This window comes from Protobothrops mucrosquamatus, unplaced genomic scaffold, assembly GCF_001527695.2.
Source record: "Protobothrops mucrosquamatus isolate PMUCROS unplaced genomic scaffold, P.Mucros_1.0 scaffold_70, whole genome shotgun sequence".
NCBI classification, from domain to species: Eukaryota; Metazoa; Chordata; class Lepidosauria; order Squamata; family Viperidae; genus Protobothrops; species Protobothrops mucrosquamatus.
The window spans coordinates 53,314-72,694 of NW_015386146.1; the positions used below are offsets into that span (position 1 = coordinate 53,314).

The 19,381-nt window shown below is 45.4% G+C and overlaps 1 protein-coding gene across 1 annotated transcript in view; it reads right to left on the bottom strand.

The window, feature by feature from the left end:
• Positions 1–624: 624 nt before the first annotated feature.
• CDHR3 (cadherin related family member 3) overlaps positions 625–19,381 on the bottom strand; it is a 31,635-nt gene continuing 12,878 nt past the window's right edge. Inside the window, exons 8-19 of the mRNA XM_015813613.1 lie at positions 18,898–19,087; positions 17,808–17,976; positions 16,372–16,474; positions 16,161–16,259; positions 12,940–13,169; positions 11,012–11,180; positions 9,528–9,772; positions 7,601–7,782; positions 5,684–5,697; positions 3,732–3,736; positions 3,313–3,361; positions 625–1,183 (exon numbers count right to left, since the gene is read on the bottom strand). Coding sequence (XP_015669099.1) covers positions 669–1,183; positions 3,313–3,361; positions 3,732–3,736; positions 5,684–5,697; positions 7,601–7,782; positions 9,528–9,772; positions 11,012–11,180; positions 12,940–13,169; positions 16,161–16,259; positions 16,372–16,474; positions 17,808–17,976; positions 18,898–19,087 — 1,970 coding nt within the window. The 3' untranslated portion in view covers positions 625–668. The remainder of the gene's footprint in view (positions 1,184–3,312; positions 3,362–3,731; positions 3,737–5,683; positions 5,698–7,600; positions 7,783–9,527; positions 9,773–11,011; positions 11,181–12,939; positions 13,170–16,160; positions 16,260–16,371; positions 16,475–17,807; positions 17,977–18,897; positions 19,088–19,381) is intronic.

Consider the following 19,381-nt stretch of genomic DNA (forward strand, 5'->3'; position numbering starts at 1 on the left):
CAAAGCCAGCACATTGAAAGAGGAGATATTATTGAGATATGTTGAGACTCTAGAAAGAATACAGAGGAGCAACAAACATGAGGCTAAAACATATATAAGGAACGGTTGCTGGAATTGGGCATGTCTAGTTTAATGAAGAGAAGGACGAGGGGGGACATGATAGCGGTCTTCCAATATCTCAGGGGCTGCCCCGAAGAAGAGGGAGTCAAGCTATTCTGCAAAGCACCTGAAGGCAGGACGAGAAGCAACGGATGGAAACTCAACAAGAAGAGAAGCGACCTAGAACTAAGGAGAAACTTCCTGACAGAACAATTAACCAGTGGAACAACCTGCCTCCATAAGCGGTGAATGTTCCAACATTGGATGTTTTTAAGAAGAGACTGGACAGCCATTTGTCCGAAATGGTATAGGGTTTCCTGCCTGAGCAGGGGGTTGGACTAGAAGACCTCCAAGGTCCCTTCCAACTCTTCTATTCTATTCTATTCTATTCTATTCTATTCTATTCTATTCTATTCTACTATTCTATTCTACTGTACTGTACTCTACTCTACTGTACTCTACTCTTCATTATTCTACTCTACTCCACTCCATCTATTCTATTCTATTCTATTCTATTCTATTCTATTCTATTCTCTGGGTTAAAGACATATTAAGCCCAGACCTTGTTTTTAAGACTGATTTTGGTATTTTGGATATATTTTGGGAGAGGGGATGGGAGACCTGCGTTGGGGAGTGGGGGAAGGTGATTGGTTACGCAGAGGTTCTTCCTTTCCCTTCTGCAGTTTTACGTTGCCATTTGGGAGACTTCCCATTTTTTTGTCTAAGGCTGCTGATTCCAGTTGATTTTGTCTTCTGGTTGCATCATCTGTTCGGACTAGGTCACCCGTCTGACCATTCTTTGGAGGTGTCTTCTGCTTAAGATCTCCTTGACTACCCCCAGATTCAGCCTCTGCTTTGGGTAGATCCTTTTCACCACTTTTTGGAGATCTCGGCTTCTGTTTGAGATTCCCTTCCCCGCCACTAGTAGTGGTAGCCTCTGCTTTAGACAGATTGCCTTCACCACTCTTGGGGGGAGTTGTTATTTGCACAACGGAGTCCTTCCCTTCGGTCTTGGAAAGCACGTTGGTGTCTTTCCATCTTCGCGCCCCGGATTTTGAGTTGTATTCATACACTTTGCCGGTGACTGTGGAAGAAAAGATTAATGTAAGCATTCATTTTTCAGAGCGGAAGGGATGCAATTACTTAGGATGGTTTGTTTGACTTGTAATCCGCCATAATCTGACAGGATTCCTAGCAGCTAACAACAAAATACATAAGGCAAAATGCCCATGGCAATATAAGTAGTATATTCACCTGACCAAACTCAAAGCAAAATCAACAAAGAAAAACCTAAACCTCCATTTTAAACCACCTTCTGAAATGGGATACCAAGGAGATAGCAATAGCAGTCACACTTAGACTTATATACCGCTTCACAGTGCTTTACAGCCCCCTTTAAGCTGTTTAGAGAGTCTTGCCCCCAACAATCTGGGTCCTCGTTTTACCGACCTCGGAAGGATGGAAGTCAACTTTGATCTCAATGGGAAATAAGCTTGTCTAAAGAACAGGTGTCACAGAAAAACGACTTTTCTGCGTTTCCTCTTGTGGGAGATGAAAATATAGCCCCCTCCTCATATAACAAGATGAGGCTGGAGCAATCCTGAGATAGGCCCCACAGTAGTGATTTAAAACAAAGCCTTAACTCAAACTCTATATTGTTTCACAATGCGGACGTACTATTTGTAATCTGATGAGCTTTGTGCAATATGAAAGTGCAAAGTAGGCAGTTCTGTGTATATTTAGAACATGAGGACTGGAACAGTAAGAAATAGGGAACTGAAAGTAGCTGATGGATGCGGGTTCCAATGTACACGGGTCTATGTGGAAAGTTATGTTCGGCAGAAGTCAGCAAAAGTCAGCGGACCATCTGACTACAGTCTTAGAACGGGAAAGAGTATAAAGCAGACATGTCAAACACAAGGCCCGGGGGCCGGATGCGGCCCGCAAAGTGGTTTCATGTGGCCCGCGAAGCCATCCTGGAAACAGTGAGGGAACGGCCCCCCGCTGCCTTGGCCCTGGCCCAGTCCGGCCGGGAGCCAATGTACAATTTTGTGGTGGCCATCTATGCTGAAACGCATTCAGTCTTAGCTCTGCAAGACTGTCTGAAAACAGCGAGGGACCAGCCCCTGCCGCGTCGGCTCCATCCCCTGGGTGCATGCTGGGGAGGTGTCACCCTTTGTGAGGAATGAAGAAATGGACCATGCCTTGGCGCTTGCCCCGGTCCCACCCCCTTCTTCCAGAGACCCTCAGATCTGTCCCACTCCTGCCCAGGCCCCCACAGGCACCCTTGACGTGAACGATGTAGAGCTGGCCATGCCCACCCAGTAGGCCACACCCACTCCAGCCACGCCCACCCAGTAGGCCGCACCCACCCTGGCCACACACCCTCGAGGGACACCACAATGCTGATGAGGCCCTCAATGAAATTGAGTTTGACACCACTGGTATAAAGGGTTGGGACTGGACCTGATTGATTTGCCATTGGCCTATAGCTGTCCTTTTGGAATCTGTTAGCTATGCCATTGGGTTATTAATGTAAGTGATGTTGTGTTATTATGCCTGCTATGTTCCAAACTATTAGCAAAATAAACCTCTGAATCTTTAAAGTAGGCATTATTGTTTTGTGCTGCTGTCTCTCGTCTTTTTTCCATTGGGTTTTTCCACGACAATCTCCTTGACCTTACAAGACTGGGGTACAATCAACAGTTTTTCCTGCAACAATGAAATGGACTCAAAGGTGCTTTTCCAAAAGGCAACTGGACTCTCTTGGGGTTTTTTTTTCTCCCCCATGAAAACGTCTCGCTTCTCATCCGAGAAGCTGCTTCGGTTCCGGAAGTTCCAGAAGTTCAGGAAATTCAGTTTTCAGCAGAACGGAAGAAGCTTCTTGAATGGGAGCGAAATGTTTTCAAGGGGGAAAAAACACACACAAAAGAATCCAGTTGCCTTTTGGGAAAGCACCTTTGGGACAACCATGACCTGGATTATCTCCATAAATCAAGTTGACCATTTAGAGCAAGGGGTCTTCAAACTTGGCCCTTTTATGACCTGTGGACTTCAACTCCCAGAATTCCTCAGCTAGCGTGCCTGGCTGAGGAATTCTGGGAGTTGAAGTCCACAAGTCATAAAAGGCCCAAGTTTGAAGACCCCTGCTTTAGAGAATGTGGTCCTGTAATGCTCTGTGAGAATCTCACCCTCCTTTAGGAATTATAATACCTGGGTCTATGGCTTCCCCATCAAAGACAGGATTTAAGTTGGTCATTTCCTAAAAGAAGACAAACAAAAGGCTAAATTTAATACCGTTAATTAAAGAAATGAGGGGGGGGGAAGCTGTCCAGTAGGGAATCAAGGCGAATTCTACAATCTGCTGGTTGTATTAAAACTTAGTTAGCATAGAGTTGCTTACTTGAAGACGGAAAATTAGAGAATTTGAGGGACCATTCTTTTGGAGAATACATTAAGCTCTTTGCTTTCATATTTAATTTATATTCAATTTATATTCTTTCGTGTACATAGAAGACAACAAAAGAAGGTCACCATCCCGGAATGTGGCAACTAGGAAGTGACTTCTTGTTTAGGGTGATTTCTAACACTAGGAAACCTTGCAAATTGGACTAAAATGTGAATTTTTAAACAGGATCTAGGAAGACAAAAAGGAGATGCAGCTCTACTTTGATTTTTGTGCTGTTTTTCACTGTCAGCTGCTTTTTTTTGGGGGGGGGAGGATATATATATATATATTGTAAAAATAAATGATCTAGATTAAGCAGGAAGACTTACAATAATTACCGTGGTCCTTTCCAGGCTTTAATTTTAATATGAGCCAGAATAAATGCTGGCGTCATAATATGCTCATCCTAAGTAGGCAAAGATTCTGTAATTTTTTTAAATTTTTTCTGTTTCAGGTTTAAAGCACACTTACCCATATCACTTCTTTCTTTGCTTTCTTCTTTTCTGTCAATAAAAAAAACAACACGCTGCTTTATCTAACCGTCAGCTTTATGAAATGAACAAGAGTTGAAAGAATCAAATCAAATTACACCCTTAATTACAGGATGCCAACCTGGACTAAATAGTACTTACGTACTACATAAAACCAAAAGTGGAAGATATGATATAGTCAGGTAACAAAATGTCTGCCACCAATCAACCAAGTTCAGAGAGCACCAAGGACTTCACCTTTCAAGCCATATATTCTACATAAATAAGGCAGTCCTCGGTTTACAACCTGTCACTTAGCAACTGCAACTATTCATAGCTAGGAAAGACCTTAAAAAGTAGCTAGAAACTGGCTCTGAAGTTCTTATGGCCCTACACCAGTCATGTGACCAATCTTGGGCACCTGTTTGTTCGTAGCCCGCTTTTATTATTTTTATAAATAACTATCATCATACCGAATACTCCTCCCTCCTCCTATTTTCCCCATAACAACAATCTTGCGAAGTAGGTTGGGCTGAGAGAGAGTGACTGGCCCAAAGTCACCCAGCTGGCTTTGATGGCTAAGGCGGGACTAGAACTCTCCGTCTCCTGGTGATTGGCCCAAAGTCACCCAGCTGGTTTTTATGGCTAAGGCAGGACTAGAACTCACTGTCTCCTGGTGATTGGCCCAAAGTCACCCAGCTGGCTTTGACGGCTAAGGCAGGACTAGAACTCTCTGTCTCCTGGTGATTGGCCCAAAGTCACCCAGCTGGCTTTGACGGCTAAGGCGGGACTAGAACTCTCTGTCTCCTGGTGATTGGTCCAAAATCACCCAGCTGGCTTCATGGCTAAGGCGGGACTAGAACTCTCCGTCTCCTGGTGATTGGCCCAAAGTCACCCAGCTGGCTTTCATGGCTAAGGCGGGACTAGAACTCTCTGTCTCTTGGTGATTGGTCCAAAATCACCCAGCTGGCTTCATGGATAAGGCGGGACTAGAACTCTCCATCTTCTAGTGATTGGCTCAAAGTCACCTAGCTGGCTTTCATGGCTAAAAGTACTTGAACTCGCATTCTCCTGCTTTCTAGCCTGGTTCCTTAACCACTAGACCAAACTGAATCTTACTCGGTGACCAGCCCACATTTACAGCCACTTGCAGTGTCCATATGACCACCATTTCCAACATTTTTGCCAAAACTCAGAGTTTACTTCGGGTTTTCAGCAAAAAAAAAAAACCAAAAACCCAGCCCCAGAGCAAACAATGAGTTCATTTAATGATTGCTGCAAAACAAGGTCATAAAATGTGATCGGTCACATGGATGACCTGCTTTACAACCATCATGGCTTACCGATGCTCCGGTACCGTCGTAAGTCGAGTACTACTTGTATTCTCTTCTATTTGATTTTAAACTCTATGATCCTAGGTCAGATTGCAACTAAAACCATACGTCGTTTGAAAACCTGAGGTCTCAATGTGGCAGTGTTTTAAGCAGGGCTTTTTTTTCTCATAGAACGCCCAGAACGGAGTTCCGGCACCTTTTTTGGATGGAACCTTGTAGGGTAGGCAAGGCGGGTTGTATGACGTGTGTGATTTCCGGCACCTTTTTTTTTTTTTTTTAGAAAAATAGTACTGGTTTTAAGAACAAGGAAAGCAAGACAAGAAAGAACGTACCTGGCACGTGCAACCTGTCATAAATTAAAAAAGAGAATTTATTACAATAATGTTCATTAAGCAATACAGTAAACAAAGATGAACTGAAAAGCATTGACAGCAATGACTTCAAATTTTGGAGGGCTGCTCGAATACCATTAAGTAATGTGGATTCTTTGTGTGAGTATTGCAGAACAAAAGGAGATGGATGCACGTGGCAAACATGTTTTTATTAATAATTGCATTATCATTTGCATTTTTTCTTGAAGCTACTCAACGAGGACCCAGATTGTTGGGGCCAAGACACCGACTGTGTAAACTGCTTTGTCAATTTTAAATCTTAGAGAAGGCTGTAAAGCAGAGGCATCCAATCTTTTCGTTTTGGCGTCCCGGAAAGGGAGGCAAGCACCGCTACGTGTGCGCGTGCAAATGGGCTGCGTGCATGCACGCGGAAAAATAATCCCTGCGCGTGCATGCACAAATGGGGTGTGCATGGGCGCATGCGCACATGCAAATGGCCACACGCGGGCGCATGCGCAAATGCAAATGGGGCTGTGCGGGCACGAGTGCTGCAAATGGGGTGGTGCTAGTGGTGGCGGGACGCTCGGGCAGCGCTGGCAGGATGCTCAGAGTGGCACTAGTGCTGGTGGGACACTTGGGGCGGGGTGGTGCTAGCGCCGGCGGGATGCTCGGGGTGGCACTAGAGCGAGTGTGGGGTGGTGAGTGCACGCCTGTGTGCAGGTGCACTGGCCAGCCCTTCACGCGGCCCGGTGGCGAAGCGGCCACGGCCCACAGGTTGGGGACCCCTGCTGTAAATCACTGTGGGAGATGAAAATATAGCCCCCTCCTCATATAACAAGATGAGGCTGGAGCAATCCTGAAATAGGCCCCACAGTAGTGATTTAAAACAAAGCCTTAACTCAAACTCTATATTGTTTCACAATGCGGACGTACTATTTGTAATCTGATGAGCTTTGTGCAATATGAAAGTGCAAAGTAGGCAGTTCTGTGTATATTTAGAACATGAGGACTGGAACAGTAAGAAATAGGGAACTGGAAGTAGCTGATGGATGCGGGTTCCAATGTACACGGGTCTATGTGGAAAGTTATGTTCAGCAGGAGGTCAGCAGGAAGTCAGTAGAAAGTCAGCAAAAGTCAGCAGAAGTCAGCAAAAGTCAGCAGACCATGTGACTACAGTCTTAGATCGAGAAAGGATATAAAGAAGGGGTGTCAAACTCAATTTCACCGAGGGCCGCATCAGCATTGCGGTTGCCCTTGGGGGGCCGGGTGGGTGTGGCCAGAGTGGGTGCAGCCTGCTGGGTGAGTGTGGATGGTGTGAGTACGGCCTACTGGGTGGGCGTGGCCAGTTCTACATCATTCGCGTCAAGGGCGCCTGTGGGGGCCTGGGCAGGAGTGGGACAGATCTGAGGGTCTCTGGCAGAAAGGGGTGGGATCGGGCAAGTGCCAAGGCATGGTCCACCGGGGCAAGTGCCAAGATGGCCATCACAAAATTGTACATTGACTCTCGGCTGGCCTGGGCCAGGGCCAAGGCAGCGGGGGGCGTTCCCTCACTGTTTCCAGGATGGCTTAGCGGGCCACAAGAAACTACTTCGCGGGATGCATCCGGCCCCCGGGCCTTGTGTTTGACATGTCTGATATAAAGGGTTGGGACTGGACCGGATTGATTTGCCATTGGCCTATAGCTGTTCTTTTGGAATCCGCTATGCTACATGGTCCTCATTGCAACGGGTTATTAATGTAAGTGATGTTGTGTTATTACGCTTGCGACATTCCAAATCCTTAGCAAAATAAACCTCTGAATCTTAAAGTAGGAACGATTGTTTTGTGCTGCTGTCTCTTGTCTTTTCCATTGGGTTTTTCCACGCCAGCTCTATGAAGCGGTATATAAGTCTAAGTGCTATTGCTAGTGCTACTTACAGTGGCTTTGTGTCCGGTTTGGGTCTTGGTGGGCAACAGGAACGGAGGTATTTCGCCAGCAAAACGGTTAGGTATCCAAGCAATCCGAGCAACAATAAACTGCCAAGGAATATGAAGAATGGCACATACCAAGCCGACACAGCATAGACGTTTTCTTTGCTGGTCACAATGGTAACACCAGGCTTGCAAGGAAGAAAAAAAATGGGGGTGGGAAACAAAATTGTTCTTAATGAGTAGCCCAAAAGACCCAGCGGCCTCAGAAGAAAAAACAGCAGTCATCTACAACAGGGCTTTTCAACCAGTAGTACGGGTACCACCTGCGGTACATTGGCACCTGGCAGGTGGTAAGCGACCATCCTAGAAAAGTGGTAGCGGCGGAGGGGAATGAGCTGAACCGGTGGCAGCACCGCACAAGCCTGAGCGAGAGACGGCTGGAGCCGCAGGGCTGTCAGGGCTCAGCGAAAGCGCCAGGATCAGCGCCAGGATCCAGCTGATCTGTGCTTCTTCAGGGCTGTCAGGGCTCAGTGGAAACGCCAGGATCAGCGCCAGGCTCCAGCTGAGCCCTGAAGAAGCACCAATCAGCTGGAAAGCAGCACTGATCCTGGCTCTTCTGCTGAGCCCAGAAGAAGCACCGATCAGCTGGAATGTTGCAGCATCTCCAGGGTCTTGTGATTTACCTTCAGATCCTTGGCAACTGATTCATATTTATGACGGTCACAGTGTCCCAGGGTCATGCGAAGTGACCAAAACCTGCTGCAACTACCCAGCAGACGGGGGTAATAAAAACCAAACACCCCCCCCACCCCACCCCTGCTGCCAATCCTCAACAGAAATGCTCACAACAATGAAAACCTCGGACAGGAGGAAGAGCACCGCCAGGCGGGCAGGCAGGTGTCTTGCTCGGTTGTGGCTCGGGGGGCACTTTTTTCAGTGCCATTGTAACTTCAAACAGTCACTAAGCGAACTGTTGTAAGTCGAGGACTACCTGTACTTTATCACTTTTTTCCTTTTTTTTTTTTTTTGGTCATCAAGTTTTTGACACCTTGCTAGGCGACTGGTGGTACTCGGATGTTGCCGTATCCTAAAAGTGGTACAATGGGTGAAAAGGTTGAAAAGCCCTGATCTACAACATACAGTGCAAGGACTGTAACACTACATAGGACAAACAGGCAGAAGACTAGCAGACTCCAACCATGAACACCAATGAACACGGAGAAGACGTGATGGAAATTCCTTAATTTCACAAAACACGGACGTAGTTTCCATGGAAAACTTGTGAGCATCCTAGTCGAAGCAAAATCCCAAAAAGGCTAGAGAATTCCCGGAAGCCTGACTAATCGGCCATCAACAGATACACAGAGATAATCAACATCTACATGCCACTTAAAAAAGATAATTAAAAAAACACAAAGGAAACAAAAAAATTGAGTACAGATAGTCCTCGCCTTATAACAGTTCATTTAGTGATTGTTCAAAGTAACGACAACACTGAAAAAAGTGACGTGACCATTTTTCACACGACTATTGCCACATCCCCACGGTCACGTGATCAAAATTCAGATACTTGGCAACTGACTCATATTTATGACGGTCGCAGCGTCCCGGGGTCACGTGATCCCTTTTGCGACCTTCTGACAAGCAAAACCAATGGGGGAAAGCAGATTCCCTTAACAACCGTGTTACTATCTTAACAACTGCAATGAGTCACTTAACAACTGTGCCAAGAAAGGTTGTAAAATGGGGGCAAAATTCACTTAACAACTGTCTGTCTTAGCAGCAAACATTTTGGGGCTTAATTGCCGTCTTAAGTCAAGGGCTACCTGTATATTATTATGACAGTACTGTCAATAAATCAATCAATAAGTCCTACTGTCAGCATATCATTTTCATCCCAAATTATATTTTATTTATAAAAGCCCAAACTTACGGTTGTAGGAATCACGGTAGTTGGATCTGGAATAACTCGAACGGTTAGTTTGACTGTGCCGTTTTCAACATGGACTGAGGTTCTTTCAGAACTTGTTAACAGATTATCATCTGTTATTGAAACCAACAGCCGATATTCCCAAACTGTGTCCATTCCCGACATATAATCAAATGGGTTGATCAGGACCAATCTGGAGATATTGGAACCAGCCTTTGGTGAGAAGTCAAAATGGTTATTCACGTTACCTAAAAGCAGAGCCAAAGGGGGGGGGGGAATTGTGAAAAGAGAAATGAAGACAGCTGGTAGTTTAATTCACTGGGAGATGGTGAATATGAGGAATGGTGGTGGGAGCTGGGAATGTCTAGTCTAGCAAAGAGAATGACTTGGAGTGACATAATAACTGTTTTCCAATATTTGAGGGGCTGTCACAGAAAAGAAAGGGTCAGCCTATTGTCCAAACCACCTGAAAGCAGGACAAGAATAAACGGATAGAAGCTTATCAAGGAGAGAAGCAACCTAGAACTAAGGAGAAATTTCCTGACAGTTAGAACAATTAACCAGTGGAACAGCCTGCCTCCAGAAGTTGTGGGTGCTCCAACACTGGAGCTTTTCAAGAAGAGACTGGACAGCCATTTATCTGGAATGGTATAGGGCAGGGGTCTCCAACCTTTTGGGATTGGCGGCCCAGTGGGAGAGGGAGGGGCAGGCGCCTTACACATGAATGTGGCACCTCTGTGAGGCTTGTGACATCACTGCCACGAGGCTTGTGGCATTGCTACCACCGCGGCCTGCAGCAATGCCGCCCCCAGTGGGAGGTTCTTGTTGCTACCCCGCACAAGGATCACTCCATGGCCACCTGATGCTTGTGGCAGTGCCGCCACCTCCATATGTTTCATGGCAACACCACCCACCTGCCACTCACGGTGCTGCTGCCCCACGCACAACATTCATGGCAACACCACCTCCCGTGCGATACTAGTGGCGCTGCCACCTCCCGCACAACACTTGCGGCAACGGTGGCACGAGGGGGGGGTGAGCACGCGCATACGCGTGTGCACTGCCTAGCTACTCATGAGGCCAAGAGGCCACAGCAAGTGGTGGGATTCAAATATCTGAACAATCAGTTCTCTTATTGGATGTGGGCCTGGGCCTCCGAGGCCTAGAATAGACTTCCAAAAGTGGCATCCACGCACTTCTGGTGGGCCATTCTAGGCTTTGCCTCTGGGCTGGACTTACTTGCACTGCTCCAAGGGGCCGGCGAGCTGCAGCTACTGCCAAACACCGTCAGTCCCTGCGGACTCACAGTTGCTTGTGCTGGTTATGCCCACCCTCTGCGCTTATTTTTGTGGTAGGCCTTATATTAGGGGAAACACGGTACCACTGGGCCCCAAAGTAGCCACCAATTCTGAAACCCACATGACATGCCTTATATATTCTAACAGCAACTAAAGACCTAAGATATTGAAAGCTGAAGTATAAACTACCTGACGTGAGAGTGTATCGGAATGAGTTCGGACTTGAATCCCGATCCACGCAAGTAATACTGAAACTATTAATAATGCCCAGGCTTAGATCCACTGGCACTTCCAGCAACTGTCCATCAGGTGTGCATATTGGTGGTTCATCATTTGCTTCAAGAACATTTATTATCACCTAAAGAAATATTTAAAGAAATACTTGAAGGAACCGTAATGGTACGGTGGTTAGAATGCAGCATTGCAGGCTAACTCTGCCCACCGGAGGGAGTTCGATCCTGACCGGCTCCAGGTTGACTCAGCCTTCCATCCTTCTGTTGGTTAAATGAGGATGCAAATTGTTGGGGGCAATGGGCTGACTGTTCTGTCCCAGCCTACATGAGTCCTTGTTATGCTCACGAGGAGAAACCCTTCTTCCAAGAAACAGGCAGGAACCGCAAGAAAAAACCAACCCCTTTTATTCTCACAGACCTGAGTCAATGTCCAAGGCAAACAAACACAGTCCACAGAAACTCGATCCTCAACACGAACGGTTGCATTCGGCAACCAGCACCTCCCACACCTTCCCTTTTATAATTCAGCCAAGGCTGAATTCCTAATGCCTCTGGAGCCGCCCCATTGCATTCCTCTGTCCTACTCGCTTCTCTTTCCTGCGCATTCGTGCATCCGGGATTTGTCCCAGCTGTTCTTCATCACTGTCCAACTCAGGCTCCTGAGCGCGAGTAGAGGGGCCAGGCTCCTCGTCCGACTGTAAGTCTTGGAGCCCCTCAGAGCCTTCCTCTGACTCTGATGTCACTCCAGGCCCCTCCTCCTCCTCCTCTGATTCCTCAGACTCAGCTACCGGATCCACTGGCTGGCGAGGAATCACAACACTGACATTGTAAACCATTTAGACAGTGCTGTAAAGCGTTATGGGGCAGTATATACGTTTAAGTGCTATTGTTATTGCTAAAAAATCTGAAAGTTTTCAAGTCTATAGGTTCAGAGCTGGCTCTTGTAGTAGATGCAATAGAGCACTTGGTTTGGGCAGCAGATACTAAGGAACAAGAAGTCATGGCAAATTCTTAGAGGACCAACAACTCGGAGTAAAACATTTTGCAATTTATCAGCTTGAGAAAGCAGATCAGGAAGAAGCGATACCTTATCCTTCCTCTCAAGCAACACAACCTCTTGTATCAAGCAGTGTTCTTTGGGGAGATCAAATCCACTTCCATCCAGATTTCCATGTGACATAGTATCATATATTATAGTAATATATTCTCTTTTTTTAAATCAATGTTTGTTATTGAAACATAAAAGAACATATAAACTAACACAAATGAATTGTAGGAGAAGAGCAGGCAGAGCTGAGAGGTGGAGTTAAATGAGTCATCAGCCTAGAGTTGTTATGTGGTCACAAATGGTCTGACTCCAACCCCTTTTGAATTCCGTTGATCCTTATCGGGCGCAATTTAGAACTGAACTTTAATTGACTAGATCAAGGGTAGGCAACCTTGGCTCTTTTATGACTCATGGACTTCAACTCCCAGAATTCCTGAGCCAGCCATGCTGAGGGGAAAGGGAGAGGTTTCCAAGCTGAGCTATGTTGGCTCAGGAATTCTGGGAGTTGAAGTCCACGAGTCATAAAAGAGCCAAGGATGCCTACCCCTGGACTAGATTCTTGTGTATAGGCTGGAGCAAGAAATCTTTTTAAATGCAACTTAATGAATGGTTCTGATCATTTGTGGCTACATAATGACTCCAGGCTGATGACTCACTTAACTCCATAGGCAGCTCCGCCCGCTGTTCTCCTATCACTCAAGTTCAGACAAGGTCATGCACATTTTGCTTCTACAAGTGCCACCTCTGGCAAGTCCTACTGCATTTACCACAAAAAGGCAAGCAAAGTAAACTGCAAGGAGTCATAAGCTCTGTTTTAAATTTGCTAGCTTACTCACGGAGGAAGTTCCAGTATTGCCATCGTTGTCAGAAGCTTCCACTTTGAGAGTGTGCACTTGCTGTGTTTCATAGTCTAATCTCTTTGTGTTCTTCAAAATGCCCAACTGGGGATTGATTATGAATAAGTCTGTGACACCCCCACCACTCTCTCCAGACAAAATGGAGTAAGAAATCCCAGTAGGAGGCAAATCGTCGTCAGTAGCTAGGACTGCTCCTATAGGGGAATTTGCTGAAATGAAATAGCAACACATTAAGGCGACACGTAGGTAGTTTTGTGTGTGTGTGTGTGTGTGTGTGTGTGGTGTGTTTAAGAGATTGTGCAGCCCTCCGAATTGATTCTGAAACTGGGCTTCAGACTAGGGGGTCAAAAAAAAGTCAAAATGGTAGGCATTGTGTGGTCAAATCCTCACCTGATTTTAACACAAATCTCTAAAGCAGGAGTATCCATGTGACGGAAGCCATGTCCCCCTTTTATTTACTTGACGGCAGAGGTGTCCAACCTTGGCAACTTTTAAGATTTGTGGACTTCAACTCCCAGAATTCCCCAGCCAGCTAAGAGGACTCTGGGAACTGAAGTCCACAAGTCTTAAAATCGTCAGGGTTGGACCACCCCTGCTGTAAAGTAAATAAAAAGGGGACATGGCTTCAGTCACATGGATATTATTAAATTAAATTATTAAATAAATAAATAAACAAACAAATATTTATCCTATTTATATGGCCACCCATCTCACAAACTCACTCTATGGCCACCATCTTGATTTTTTATTTCTTTGACATCTTCCACAGATACTCTGCACTCAGACTGTGTGCAAATGCAGCAGTTTTGTGTTATTCATTAAAGTACCCCAAGGTTTTTTGTTTTTTTTTAGCCTGTTAGGGAAGCCTGATAGAAGAAATTTTTAAAAAATCGTTAAAGTGAATATGTCTTTCTTTCTTTCTTTCTTTCTCTCTCTCTCTCTCTCTCTCTCTCTCTCTCCCTCCCTCCCTCCCTCCGTCCCTCCCTCCCTCCCTTCCTTAATAATAATAATAATAATAATAATAATAATAATAATAATAATAAAGTTGGAAGTGACCTTGGAGGTCATCTAGTCCAACCCCCTGCTCTTTCTTTCTTTCTTTCTTTCTTTCTTTCTTTCTTTCTTTCTTTCTTTCTTTCTTTCTTTCTTTCTTTCTTTCTTTCTTTTTCTTCCTTCCTTCCTTCCTTCCTTCCTTCCTTCTTTCTTTCTTTCTTTCTTTCTTTCTTTTTGCTTAGGGGTTTCAAAAAAAAATTGGGATGCCCTAAGACAGAGGTCTCCAACCTGGGCAATTTTAAGACATGTGGACTTCAGTTCCATGCTGGCTGGGGAATTTTGGGAGTTGATGTCCAAAGGCCTTAAAGTTGTCAGGTTGTAGTAAGATCTCTGCTTTAAGGAATAATAGAGAGGTGCTATGTTGGCTAATGTTATGTGTTACTCCTTCTGAATCTCATAGTGTGCGTATGTGCATGGACAATATTAATATTTAATTTCTGTACTGCACTGTACTAAACAGATGAAAATCAGCAACCCTCACCTCTGCATACGAAAACCACTTTCAATCAATAAATAGCATTGACAAATACAATCTTTATGAACGTTATGGGTGATTTTGACTCACTTGAAGCCATGTGAAATATATCCCAATATTTATTCTATGTTTTTTCTATGCAGACATCAGAACAAGCCACGTGGGGAAAAAAAAATACACTGAAGACCGTTTGGACTGAGAATCCAGAAAAATCGTAATTTCCTTTGGCTGACAGCTAGCAAAATTACTCTTAACTTCCATTGCTTTCATTTTAATGGTTTTTGAGAAGTATGGAGGGATAATTTAGCTGCTAATTTCAAGGGTGAAATCCGCCATGGTTTGCAGGGAGAGGTTAAAAAAAAAATATTGAGATGCAGGCACAGTCATGTGACCGAAGCCCCGCCCCCTTTAGAACACACATTAAAAAGGCAAGGTTTTGATTGCAGGAACTAGCTGCCATCTTGAATTTTTGGCTCCACCACCCTAAAGACCATGCTAATTTAATTTTATTTATTGTCAGCAAATTCAAGTTTTCTTTAGGAAGGTGGTTTGGAAAACATTACTGTTTTGACAAAACTGCTTTGTTTACATAATGATACTAACTGATTTTTGTTTGTTTCCTGGATAACCAGAAAGTTTTAAAACCTTTTTTTTAAAAAAAAAAAAAAAAAAAAGAGGGAGGAAATAAGTATATTAGAGCAGGGCTTTTCAACCTTTTCACCCATTGTACCACTTTTAGGATACGGCAATATCCGAGTACCACCAGTCACCTAGCAAGGTGTCAAAAACTTGGTGACCAAAAAAAAAGGAAAAAAGTGACAAAGTACAAGTAGTCCTCGACTTACAACAGTTTGCTTAGTGACTGTTCGAAGTTACAATGGCACTGAAAAAAGTGCCCCCCCCAAGCCACAGCCGAGCAAGACACCTGCCTGCCCACCCGGCGACGCTCTTCCTCCTGTCCGAGGTTTCCATTGTTGTGAGCATTTCTGTTGAAGATTGGCAGCAGGGATGGGGTGGGGTTTTTTTGGTTTTTATTCCTCCCCCCGTCTGCTGGGTGGTTGCAGCAGGTTTTGGTCACTTCACATGACCCTGGGACACTGTGACCGTCATAAATATGAATCAGTTGCCAAGCATCTGAATGTAAATCACAAGACCCTGGAGAGGCTGCAACGTTCCAGCTGATCGGCGCTTCTTCTGGGCTCAGCAGAAGTGCCAGGATCAGGGCCGAGCTCCAGCTGGAGCCTGGCGCTGATCTTGGCGCTTCCACTGAGCCCTGACAGTCCCGAAGAAGCGCCGATCAGCTGGAAAGCGGCACTGATCCTGGTGCTTCTGCTGAGCCCTGACAGCCCTGCACCTCCAGCCGTCTCTCGCTCAGGATTGTGCGGTGCTGCCACCGGTTCAGCTCATTCCTCTCCCCCGCTATAGGATGGTTGCATACCACCTGCCAGGTGCCAATGTACCACAGGTGGTACCCGTACCACTGGTTGAAAAGCCCTGTATTAGAGTTTGAAGAGTGTTCAAACACATCATTCGGTGGTTTATTTGGTCTTAAAGAAACATTCACCCCAATTAAACAATTTGCGTAGCAGATACAGGGTAGAGAATTAGCTTCAGTTTGAGAAAATTCTATTTTATAGCCTTGTAAATTTCCAAAAAAGCCATCGTAACTTACGTGACATCATTTCAGAGACATTAAAAATGTATAAAGAGCTATTGAAGACTGGATCAAACTCATTTTCCGGCTGAATGTTGATGTAAATGTAGATTAGTTCTGTAAACATAGCAAGTAAGAAAAGCGTGAAAGAGGACAAGAACTATAAGCCCCATTTAAAGAGATTTTTTTTCCCCAGAAAAAGGGTGCAAAAAGGAAAGTTAATACTAACCAGGGAAGTAAGGCTCAGAAACATCCTGGATGACAGTATTCAGAATATATTGTCTCTGCACACTTCCATCTGTTGTGTTTTCCAAGTCTACATTTCCTATAAGCTTAAAAGAACATATTTTTACACAGTCCTCAATTTATGACCACAATTTAGCCCAAAATTTCTGTCGCTAAGCGAGACAGTTGTTAAGTGGATTTTGCCCCATTTGATGACCTTTCTTGCCACAGTCGTTAAGTGAATCATTGCAGTAGTTAAAATTAGTCACCCGGTTAAGTGAATCTGGCTTCCCCACTGACCTTGTTTGGCAAAAGGTCACAAAAGGGGATCATATGACCTGGGGACGCTGTCATAAATGCGAGTCAGTTGCCAAGCATCTGAATTTTGATCACCTGACCTTAACAACTGACTCACTTAGCAACAGAAACTTGGGGCTCAGTTGTGGTCGTAAGTGGAGGACTCCCTGTACATTTAATCGTAGATGTTTGCAGTTCATTGCAAGAGGTTTGATCACATGATTGTGGACCCCATCTTGATTTTTTTTGTTTTTGACAGACTCACTTCGCAACAGATGCAGTGGTGGGATTCAAATACCTGAACAACCAGTTCTCTGCATGGATGCAGGCCTGGGTCTCTGAGGCCTAGAACGGACTTCCGGAAGTGGCATCCCCGCACTTCCAGAGGGCCGTTCTAGGCCTGGGAGGCCTCCTCCAGGCCTTCCAGGCCTAGAATGGACCTCTGTAAGCGGTGTGCATTCAGCCAGTTCTCCAAACTCAACAAAATTTAGCTACTGGTTTTGCCAAACTGGTGCAAACCAGCTGAATCCCATCACTGCTTACAACCGGTCCATTTCAAGGACATTGGGCCAGCGCTGCCGAAGACATTCCCGCGTTCATAGGGCCAGCATGACGTCGCGGAGCGCTGTTACCTTCTCGCTGAAGTGGTACCTATTTATCTATTTGCGTTTGCATGCTTTTGAACTGCTAGGTTGGAAGGAGCTGAGGCAAGGACGGGAGCTCACCCCTGTCGCGTGATGCTCGGGTCTCGAACCTGGGCTGCTGGCTTTCCACCTGACAAACCCAGCATCTTAACCACCAGGAACTCTATAGTGGTCCTGAAATGTCCCAGAGTCTCAAAGAATTTATATTAGGTTAATGCACAATGAAATAAGTTTTGGCTTCATTCTAAATAAATGGATTGATTTTGCTTCTTAATACAACAAATGCCCCAGGTTTAATGTTCTGAGTGGCAGGATATTTTTGATAACGCTCTTGTCGATACAGATAAGACGCTTACATATCTCCACATAAAATCTTGACCGCTTTTAAAGCTACTTTTAATGGGCAACACTTCCCTCGCTGCACTTCCTGTGTTGATTATATTTGAATAGGCACGCCATTCTCCAAATTTAAATAATATAAAACAATTAACTGGCAGACCTTAATTCTTCCGGAGTGTGGAGGATCCTGGGTAAATTTATTACTTCCAATTCCAGATAGTTCAGTGAAGTTAAACAAATTGTGTGGAGATTCAGCATCTTCATCTTCGCAAAAATTCTTCAAATTGATCATTTCAAGTCCAGGGGAAGCCGTTTCAGGAATTACCACCCTATTGAAGAAAAAAAACAAAACCAAATTAGCTATTTATTTCAGGTTCTTTGCATAACTCTCCCAAGTGTCTAAAAGAGTTATCTCGTGTGTTAGAAATTTTGAGGGGGGCATACGATGATGTCAGAAAAGAGAACTGAAAAAAGTGTTTTAATAACTTTTCATGGGCCTTAAGAGGAGGTCTTTGCTGGTCTCCTTCCCACTTTTTAACATCAATATAAACAAAGGCATCTGTTCAGTGGTGGGATTCAGCCGGTTCGCACCAGTTCAGCAGAACCGGTAGCTAAATTTTGTTGAGTTTGGAGAACCGGCTTCCGAAAGTCCGTTCTAGGCCTGGGAGACCTGGAGGAGGCCTCCCAGGCCTAAAACAGCCCACCAGAAGTGCCTGGATGCCATTTCCGGAAGTCCGTTCTAGGCCTGGGAGGCCTGAAGGAGACCTCCCAGGCCCAGAACGACCCGCCGGAAGTGCCTGGATGCCATTTCCGGAAGTCCGTTCTAGGCCTCAGAGGCCAGAAGGAGGCCTCTCAGGCCTAGAACGACCCACCGGAAGTGCATGGATGCCACTTTAGGAAGTCCATTCTAGGCCTGGGAGGCCTGAAGGATGCCTCCCAGGCCTAGAACGACCTGCCGGAAGTGCATGGATGCCACTTCAGGAAGTCCGTTCTATGCCTCGGAGGTCTAGGCCTGCATCCATGCAGAGAACCGGTTGTTCGGGTATTTGAATCCCACCACTGCATCTGTTGCGAAGTGAGTCTGTCCTCCTCCTCCTCCTCCTCCCACACCCCATTCCCTTTTAGCACTGATGATGTTACCTAGTTGGGTGATGAAACGTCTGCAAAAAACCCACCAAGTTCAGAGACCCCCACCGTTCCACCCTGAGTTTCAAATATCCTCTACTATCAGTAGTATAAACGATTATTACCTGTCATTGTATTCTCTGCATTTGGGCGGAAGGTCATTGATATCTTCGACAAAAATGAAAATCTCAGTTTCAGCAGTCCTTTCATGGGTAGGGCTATCCTCAACACGGATGGTCAAAGAAATATTAGGATGGGTTCTGAGGGGGGAAGCATCACGATCTAGCCGAGCAGACACCAAGACCGTACCAGTCACTAAAACAGAAATAAGCTGTAAGAGTTTCCAGGCACCAGCGCGGGCCGAGCATTTGATTACAACACATTTTGATTTATTTGTATTCCGCTTTTATTATTTTTGCAAATAACTGAAGGCGGCGAACTTCTCCAACACACCTTCCTCCTCCGATTTTTCCCCACAGCAACAACCTTGTGAGATGAGTTGGGCTGAGGGAAAAAAGACTGGCCCAAAGTTACCCAGCTGGCTTTCATGGCTAAGGCAGGACTAGAACTCACCGTCTCCTGGTGATTGGCCCAAAGTCACCTAGCCGG